At 42.7% G+C, this 9,907-nt stretch overlaps 1 protein-coding gene across 1 annotated transcript; it reads left to right on the top strand.

Annotated features, from left to right (window-relative positions):
- Nucleotides 1–58: 58 nt before the first annotated feature.
- Nucleotides 59–7,020, top strand: decr1 (2,4-dienoyl CoA reductase 1, mitochondrial). The gene is made up of 10 exons (XM_014201163.2): nt 59–211; nt 1,143–1,342; nt 1,447–1,504; nt 1,629–1,715; nt 1,838–1,985; nt 3,424–3,523; nt 5,138–5,210; nt 5,356–5,502; nt 5,765–5,827; nt 6,099–7,020. The coding sequence occupies exons 1-10, from the start codon at nt 128–130 to the stop codon at nt 6,156–6,158; spliced, it is 1,020 nt and encodes a 339-aa protein (XP_014056638.1). The 5' UTR covers nt 59–127; the 3' UTR covers nt 6,159–7,020.
- Nucleotides 7,021–9,907: the final 2,887 nt, after the last annotated feature.

Raw genomic sequence — 9,907 nt, 5'->3', positions numbered from 1 at the left:
AAAAATACGTAAAATGACCCACGACAGTCTGACTAAGATCACGGAACAACCTACTTTATATTCAATAACCCCTCCCCTTCTTTAATTTACGGAAATCAGGGCAAAAGTCAAATCAAATTTTGAAAACATGGCGTCCACTTTACTGTGTCGGGTGTCATCAATATTTAAAACTGATTTAACCTTGCCGTTGAAGAGTCTTGTCTACAGACGGGTAAACATTGCCACCGAAATGAATGCAATAACTACCAAATCTTATTAAAAACTCTTATTTGTTGTGTAAGTTAGCTAGCTAGCTGCTAGTTTAGCAGCAGGTTGTTGTTAGTTGGCTAGCTAGATGTGCTTCTATGGGAAAGCTGTGCAGCAGCTTAAACTTCATTTCCGATGTTGACAGACATGAGTGCATTCTGCAATATTTCTGGCATAGTTAGCTACATTTGTTCCAGTGTTCTGCTACAGATAAATTGCTGAGAAGTGTAGGGACAGTTGACGATATGACCACTTTTGTGATGTACATGCAAAAGCACATACTAAACCTGTGTAGGCAGCTTGCTGTGTGTTCTCACAGCCAGACATGTAAGCATCTCAACCTTTCACCCAGTCCCCTCTCCACTGGGAATGTGAGCACCCACGCTGTTGGAGGAGTAGAGTGCAGTGCATCAGTGGTGTTTATCAATATAAGTAATTGCTCTTACTAATACATTTGTTAGACAGGAAAGACAACTAGTTTTTAATTCAATGGCCTCTATGCTACTTGTAGATGTACAAGTTCAAATATAGCACAAGTTCTTATATAGCGCAGGAGAACAGCAAGCCTGGTTCTAAAACCCCCCAGAAAAAGCAGCACCTCATGGCACAACGCCTCTCCCTGTGTGACCTAACAGTACTTGTGTGTATTTACTGACATGTATGTGTAACTGATAGATGCACACGCACCTGTTAATGTTTTTTTTTTTTTCAAGTCTTTTTTTGTCTGTAATGTCTTTTTCTTTATGTGTCGGGACCTCAGTAAGACTAGCTGTCACCATTGGCGTCGGCTAATGGGGATCCTAATAAATCAAAATCTGTGACTCGCAACATCCTTTTTCAGCTAGTTCATTAATATGAGTTTTTTTTGTGTTATCCCATTTACTCTCCTTAAACAGTTGTTCAGCACTGGGACTAGGGCATTGAGTGAGACTGGACCCCCCCAGGCTAAATTCTTTCCTGCAAATGAGGGATCAATGCTGCTCCCTGGGACTTACAAAGGCAAAGTGGCCTTTATCACAGGAGGAGGAACGGGGTTGGGAAAAGGCATGACCACAACACTGTCAGCACTAGGGGCAGAGTGTGTCATCGCTAGTAGGTGAGTGGAAACTTGGTAGTCAGTCGAGCTATAAATCCCAACACTACTGCTGCTGCCTTGCACTCACAAATTAGGAGGTGACACATTTTTGTTGTAATTTCTAGAAAACTGGACGTTTTGAAAAAGACTGCAGAGGAAATTACAGCTCAGACAGGAAATAAGGTACTACTACTACTGATCAGTTACCCACATTGAAGGCATTCATTATCCAAGACTTCCAGATAAAGATTAATTCGGATGAACTCTGCTTTAAGTTGTGTTTGATACTTCAAGACTCTATCTGCAGGTCCATGCTGTGCAGTGTGATGTTAGAGACCCCAAGTCAATTGAAGCTGCTGTGGACCAACTGGTGGAGGTTGCTGGTCTCCCTGATGTACGTAGGTACAGATCAAGGACGTTTTGTCTGAAAAGTGGTATGCTTCGCTGTTCTAGATGTACTGGCCAATAATACTCCAATTGCTTGGTAAATATCATCCTCCTCTCTCGTTCCTCTAGGTGGTGATCAACAACGCTGCAGGGAACTTCATCTCCCCGTCAGAGAAGCTGTCTGCCAACGCATGGAGGACCATCACAGACATCGTCCTGAACGGCACGGCCTTCGTCACCCTGGAACTGGGCAAGAGGCTGATACTGGCCGAGAAGGGTAAACACCAGAGCTATCTGATGGAGCACAGATCTAGGATCAGCTTTCCCCTTCCCATTTATTTGTGTTGTATTGTATTGTGTAGTGCTGCCACCAGGGGGCAGTAAAGATTCACAATTTGCCTATAACTCCTGGACATTTGATCCTTGGTAGTATAACAAGTGAGGATCAACCCAGAACATTGGTGTGGATGCATGTGTACCATGTATCTCTGTTTTCTATTTAAGTGTGTAATTCTGACAGTGATTGAGCCTCAATATGAAATGCTTGAGCACTTTTCCATTCAGTTGGTCATAGTCCAGCGTCACTCCCCTTGTCCACTGCCCTTTTGCCCTAGGTTCCTCTTGGCTTTGCGTGCATGCACCCTCTCATTCCTTCTCATCCTCTTTTTTTCTCTCCTTTCTCTGCTGTCTCTGGTCAAAGAGGAAATTATATGTAAGGGGAGGATAGGAGAAGCCTCTCATGCGATGTTGTGGCATATTTATAATATGTGTGTGTCTGCGTGCACGTGTGTGCGTGGATAAGCTTTAATATTCATGTGAATATCCCAGCCCTTCTCTGATTACTGTGGATTTTCCATCTGCCCTCAACACTGCAATTAGGCAAATCACAATTAAGCAATTACCTTGAAGTACAAAGACAAAAACATGCCATCACACTAGGGGCACTATTCAATCTGAACTGATGTTTTTCCAAAACAGCTATTCTTCCAACAGTGCAAGAAAGCATATTTGAATTGATACCCAGGTGTCTGTTCTTCTTTCACACTATTAGGATTATTCTATTGCAGCGGTGCGCAATCTTTCTGTCTTGAGTGCCACATTGGGATTTTGAAATTCAACGGAGGGCCTCACATTTTTTTTATTTGATCGATTTGTTCGTCAAAATCAATTTGCGAGCCAAAAATAATAATTTTCCCTTTCCCTGTTCTAGCGGCTACATAAATCTAAATGTGCTTTTATTGCAGTACAAGAATGTTGCTTTGTTTTCTCACCTGGCAGCTTGGCTCCAGGCTTTGATTAAATAGTCTCACAGACAAACGATTTATTCTGCTAGCATCTCCTTCCACTACCCCTCTGATTTCTTGCTGTTCCATGTATGTGTAGTAGCGTCGTTTGTTTTATCAACCTATAAGTAACCCTGACTCGTTAAATCTATTGCAGTGTAATCTGGCCCACAACAGCCACCATGTTTTATGAGCTTTAGTGTGCTGGATATAAAAGCCTATAGAACTGCACAATGACTAACCGCTGCTCTCAGGTCATTGGAGGAACAAGTCAGCCTATGACAGTCTAATGAAGAGATGGATGAATTGGTCTGAACTGGGATCAGTTGTAAATTATAGGGACGTACATGATGACACATATTGCTGGGCATATACTGTACATATATTACAGTTTTTGTTTCTTTGTGGTATTTATGTACATTGTGTTTGTAGGTGCTGCGTTTCTGGCCATCACCACCATCTACGCAGAGACCGGCTCTGGATTTGTGGTTCCCAGCGCGGCTGCCAAGTCAGGAGTGGAAACTCTGTGCACGTAGGTATTTCAAAGGAGGCACTACCATAAAACCTATCAGGACCTGTTTCCCTGTCCTAAACCATCCCTTCACCCCATCACTATTGCACCCACCACACGTAGACATCCACACTGGCCTCATTTGAAAAGATTTGGCTCTCTCACTTATCAAACGCCTTATGAACACTAATACATTTTTAAAGAGAAGCAGTCATTAGCATAACGAAGGTCCAGGAACATTTAATTAACATTAAAGTGTGTCTCCCGATCCCCGTTCAGTTGGATCTAGACAATAATAAAGACGGATGGGTTGTGTGTGTGTGTGTGTGTGTGTGTGTGTGTGTGTGTGTGTGTGTGTGTGTGTGTGTGTGTGTGTGTGTGTGTGTGTGTGTGTGTGTACCTTGATCGTTCACACAAGTGTGAATCCAATAATGTGTGTGAAAACCCAATAAAATCCTGAATGGGACTGACACCTTTCATGTGAAGACAGGGATGCTCTTATCAAATGAAGAATACACCTTCTTGAGGGCTTTTACTGAAAGAAAGATCCCACTCAATGTTATTCCCTGTCAATTCCATTGAAAGAGTTAATGACACTGAAAGGTTTCCCCATAAACCCAGGGGACTGGGAATGATAAATGGGGGAACTATTCGTGTCTCTCACAATCATGTCCGTTTTGTACCTTGATATGTTTTACTTCCTATACAAGTGACCGCAGTGTGTGTGTCTTTGTGTAAAACAGTGTGTGTGCGTTCCAGACTAGCTAGAATGTCATTTAAGGTTACGCTTGAATCCAAAATAAAGGAAACATTTGAGTAAATGAGGGATACAGTCTATTGAAAGCAGGTTGTTCCACCCAGGTGTGGTTCCTGAGTTAATTAAGCAATTAACATCCCATCATGCTTAGGGGTCATACATAAAAATGCCTGGTTGTCCAGTGACGTTGAAAGAGTGGTTTAAAGGGGGTGTGTCAGTCACAGACATGTGTAGTGGCATACGTGGAGAGTTACCTATAGCTGGTCGGCCCATTCATGCAGTCTTTTTTTCTGTGTGAATGAGCACTATTATATGAAATATGATATCGCTCACACCAAAAAAGTGACCCCTCTATTTTGTGAAGGCAGCAGCAGCCAAATTTCATGTTCATTTATTGCGCCAGGCATCTCAGGGGAGAGCTAGCCTATTTTTAGATCCTATTCTTTCATTACAGTTTTTTTGTGCGGAGGGTTTCAAGAAACTAGAGGGAATTAATCAATTCAACAAGCACCACCCTCAGTGCCTCTCGCTATAATGTTCCCAGAATGACATGGAATGACTAAAGCACTCCTGGCATCTACTTTTTGGCGCCCCAGCTTTTTCTGTATGAATAGTTGAGATGTGTTTTGTTTTTAGGTGCAGCTAGTTACCCTTCAATCATATTAGACTGAAGTCCCCATTATGAGTGACTACCTATGAGAATATTTAGGAGGTAGTGCCTCACTCCTAGGCCCAAGTCTAAACGGATTCCTTGAGCCTACACTAGGCCATCTTTATTACTACATGCAGCAGTGGTAGTTCTTTGTATTTTTCTTCCTTTTTTCCTGTGTGTGTATATTGTATGTGCGTATGTAAACAAACTACTGTTTGTTTCTCAGGTCTCTGGCTGCGGAGTGGGGGAGGTATGGCTTGAGGTTTAATGTCATCCAGCCAGGACCAATCAGAACCAAGGTAACCAACACAACTCTGGTGTGAAACTTTACAAATGTACTGTGTTGATATAAAAAAAATAAAGTCTTATCTTTCCCTTTCTGGTCTTATCTTGGCTTGTGAATGTGTAATTAGCTATGTTTTGTGACCTCTTCTCTTTGTGTAGGGGGCCTTCAGTCGTCTCGATCCCACGGGCATGTTTGAGAAGGCCATGATCGGCAGGATACCCGTGGGCAGGCTGGGCACGCCCGGAGAGATTGCCAACCTGGCAGCCTACCTGTGCAGTGACTATGCCAGCTGGGTGTCTGGAGCGGTAAGAGAATGTGTGTCTGTCTTGATAAGCTAAGCAGGCAGTGGAGACCAATCACTATGTTAGCTGAATGCCTACCTTGCAGAATGGGTATCTGGAAATAGCAGATTGCAGTAAGTCCTTCACTGTAAATGACATTCAAAGTGCACTAGGATTAGGCGATGCAGGTATAGGGATGGACTATGGCTAAGGGAAAAATGATGACTCAACATCCACATATACCGTGTTCTTCTCTTTAGTTGTGCCCATTCTCTTCTATTTGCAGATCATTCGAATGGACGGTGGAGAGTATGTCTCCATGGCAGGAGAATTCAATGATCTGAGGAGGGTATGTGCTGGAACTAACTTAGCAAACCCTGTTCCACTGTCAGGACTGGAACTTTAACACTAAAGAATCATATGAACATAGAATGATAATTTGATAGCATTGCTACCTTGTTCATAATCTCTGTTCTGTTATGCGACTAGCTATTGATTCAGTAACAAGATTGGAACTGTTGCTGGTTGCGGAAATCGGCCACATTTTATGAACAGATGTTAGTTTATGGACATGTGGGTCAGGTTGTGCTAGTTTTAACTTTCTGTGTTTTGTGTGTCAGGTCACTAAGGAGCAGTGGGCTATGATGGAGACCATGATCAGGGGCACCAAGGGATCCTAAGAAGTCAAGATGGGAACATGATACTTCCGGGGCAGCAGGTAGCCTAGTGGTTAGAGCGTTGGACTAGTAACTGAAAGGTTGCAAGATTGAATCCCCGAGCTAACATGGTAAAAATCTGTCGTTCTACCCCTGAACAAGGCAGTTAACCCACTGTTCCTAGGCCGTCATTGAAAATAAGCTGACTTGCCTAGTTAAATAAAGGTAAAAAAAAAAAAGATTTACTAACTCTACCACTGTTAATGCTCCAGGGAAACACAGACACACAGATACTGTACACACAGACAATCTTTCCCTCTGTTTCTGACCTAGAACAGAGATTATACCATGTCAGGGAATATGGCTACAGGATCGACACACACACACACAGCCTTCTCTGCAATCACACTCTCACACACTCACTTAACCTCAAGCCTTATGTCTCAATGCCTAACGGACACATCGACAGGATGGGGACAGTAGGGCAGCATTTGAAAAGAAAATGGCTTCATCAGGAGGCCAACTATTTAGAGGAGGTTTGAGAGAGAGAACCTTATAACCTTTTCGTTATCACTCTGAGATTCTACTGGCTACAGCACTTCCTGGATGAAACTGGCTTCTCATTGGTTGAAAAACCTGTCCGTTCCTACGATTGACTTGGTATTTTGCCAGTGGCATTTATCATTTGTTTTTACAATGATGCCTTGAAAAGAATGAATTCTGTTCTTTTTAAAAAACATGTATTCAATGGCCTATCTAAGTTGACCTCCAGTAATGCTATTCATTGCTGTTAAGTGATTGTCTTGTGCTCTGTGTGTACAATACGTGAGGTTTACATGGATTTGTCTGTATGGAGTATGTTGAATAAAAGACAGGAGACATTTTATATCTCTCTGACGCATTCTTTTAAAATTCTCAGCCACCTAATGTGACATAGAGAAGTTAGATGGATTGACACTATTCATTCCCTCCCAAGCTGCTCTATCATTATTTTAGTTACTCTGAAAAATCAATACTCTAAACGCTGACATAATCTTATATGGATCTAATACACTGCTAAGCTGTTATAAATAAATAACATGAATGAGATGTTCTTGGTCAGAAGTGGGATTTGTAGCAAGTTGAAAAGCTTGTCGAATGCTTAATCGTTGATGAACCGTTTCAGTTCTTAGTAAATGGGTTTTAATATTCTTTGAAGTAATCACTGATGTGCCCAGGCTTTATTGGTGAAAGTAAAAAGATGGAAACGTCCTTCATGCATCCGATCACATACCGATTGGTTACTTCAAGGAAGGACGTGATGCATTTTGACAACGTTGGAATTGGGCCTAAGCCTTTTAATGGTGCACCATACGTGACGCTAAATGAAAATGTCACCAAACGTGAAGTAGCCCATGTCTCATTGTTAGGCATAGCAATCTTACTGTGATGTGTAGGCATTGTGCCAGTGAGCTTCTCTGCAGAGGCACAGAGAACCCCACTCCCTCCCATCTCTATTTGTATTGTGCAAGTCACACTACTGTTATCTTGCATACTCTCCATTTCCTCCCTTTTCTACTTCCTCCTTCTTTCTTACCTCACTTTACCTCCTTTAACTCTTTCCCTTTCATTCCTCTTCCCCCTGTTTGTCTGAACCCCCTCCCCCACTCATCCTTACATTTTCTATTTTATTTTCCTCCCTTCCTGTGTTCATTAGAGCAGTGGAGCCACAAAGCCTTCTCTTACAGTTGGAGCGTGGTGGATTGTCGGGTCACATTTTCCCTGTTCCGCCACCAGACCTTGTCCTCCCCCACTGAACAGAGGGTGCTGGACAGTGTCTGATGCCATAGGACAAGCACCAAACAACCACAATGGAGGAAACGTCCTTTCAATCCCACACAAAGCACCAGTTCACTGACCCTTCTGCTAAAGCTGTGTGTATGTGTCTCACAGTGTTGGAGTATATCCAGGTTAAACACTATTACTCTGATTATGGTGTCAGCAACACTTAGCTGAGAAAATGAAATGTGGTGGAGTTTTATTTACCTATCCTATGAGGTTTGTGGAAATGTCCAATTGAAAAAAATGACAATTTCATCTGGTTATTCCTTTGTCATCTTTAATTGTGTTGAGCCAGTGTCCAATTTGTTTGCAGATTCTCCATTGGCCATGCTTTTAAGGTCAGGGGTATGCCTGTTCTGTGTCGAGGGAAACAGGCATCAACGTATAGAATGGAACAGTACCTTGCTTTTATTAATTACAGTTGGCTCTCCCATGATGCAGCCTGTTCCCCTCCTCCTACTTCACACCCCTACCCTTTCGCATCCCAGAGTTCCGTTAGACACATACAGGAACACACATTTCACACCTGCTACATTTAACCTTTATTTAACTAGGCAAGTACATACTGCAGCTAACCTCAGATAAGCCATCGCTATACCTTTACCAACTCGGAGAAAGAGGCCAGCAGCTGCCCAATTAGGAGATAAAATCACCCTGCTCTCTAAACTCTCACTGCATAGTGCATGGAGGACAGAGCACTGAGCAATGCCTCTACACTCAGTGCAGGGATTTATAAGGTTAATGCTTCCCTCTGTCTGTCATAAAGCAGCGTGTAACTTCAAGTGCCCCTATGCCTACAGAAAGCTCCTGGCCTGGGCACCAGACTGTTTCTGCATTCAGCAACGCTGCATTGTTGCAACGACAAGTTGTCCAAAGCAGAAACAGATTGGCACACAGGTTAAGGAAGTTCCATCTGAAGTGTCCTCACCTCCCCCTGTAAGCACATCCCTTCAGTGCTGTTCAACCTCCGCTGGCTCCCCATATGCTTACGCATTGACTTTAAAATCCTGGTTCACACCGACCAAGCTATCCACAACTGTGGAGCCAAGGACCTGTCTGACCTCATTCTACCCTCCTACCCCACACACACCCTTTGAACCTCCAGGTCTGTACTTGTTCAGCAGCCCCACTGCAGACAAACATTTATGGGTGACAGGGTCTTTCAGTTTTGCAGCGCCTCGACTGTGGAACTTCCAGTCAATGTCAGGGCTGTAGTGTCTCTGGCCTCGTTTAAGGCACAGATAACTGTGCTGTTCAGAATAGCTTTCAAATACCTATGTTAATTCTGTTCTCCTGTCCACCAGATCTGACGACACCTCTATATAGCTTATATATATATATATATATATATATATATATATATATATATATACACACACACACACACTGAGTATACCAAACATTAGGAACACCTTCCTAATATTAAGTTGCAACTTGCACCCCCCTCTTTAACCCTCAGAACAGCCTCAATTCGTCAGGGCATGAACTCTACAAGGTATGCTGGCCCATGTTGATTCCAATGCTTCCCACAGTTGTGTCAAGTTGGCTGGATGTCCTTTGGGTGGTGGACCATTCTTAATACACACAGGAAACTGTTGAGTGTGAAAAATCCAGCAGCGTTGCAGTTATTGACACAAATCGGCACGCCTGGCACCTACTAACATACCCTGTTCAAAGACACTTCAATATTTTGTCTTGCCCATTCACCCTCTGAATGGCACACACAATCCATGTCTCGAGGATTAAAAATCCTTCTTTAACTTGTCTCCTCCCCTTCATCTACACTGATTGAAGTGGATTTAACAAGTGACATCAATAAGGGATCATAGCTTTCACCTGAACTCATCTGGTCAATCTATGTCATGGAAAGAGCAGGTGTTCTTAATGTTTTGTACACTCTGTATATATAAACTTTTTTTGTTATTTTCTTCAGAGCCTTCAGTGTTTTTCAT

This window comes from Salmo salar, chromosome ssa05, assembly GCF_905237065.1.
Source record: "Salmo salar chromosome ssa05, Ssal_v3.1, whole genome shotgun sequence".
NCBI lineage: Eukaryota > Metazoa > Chordata > Actinopteri > Salmoniformes > Salmonidae > Salmo > Salmo salar.
This window is presented reverse-complemented; position numbering and strand designations above follow the sequence as displayed.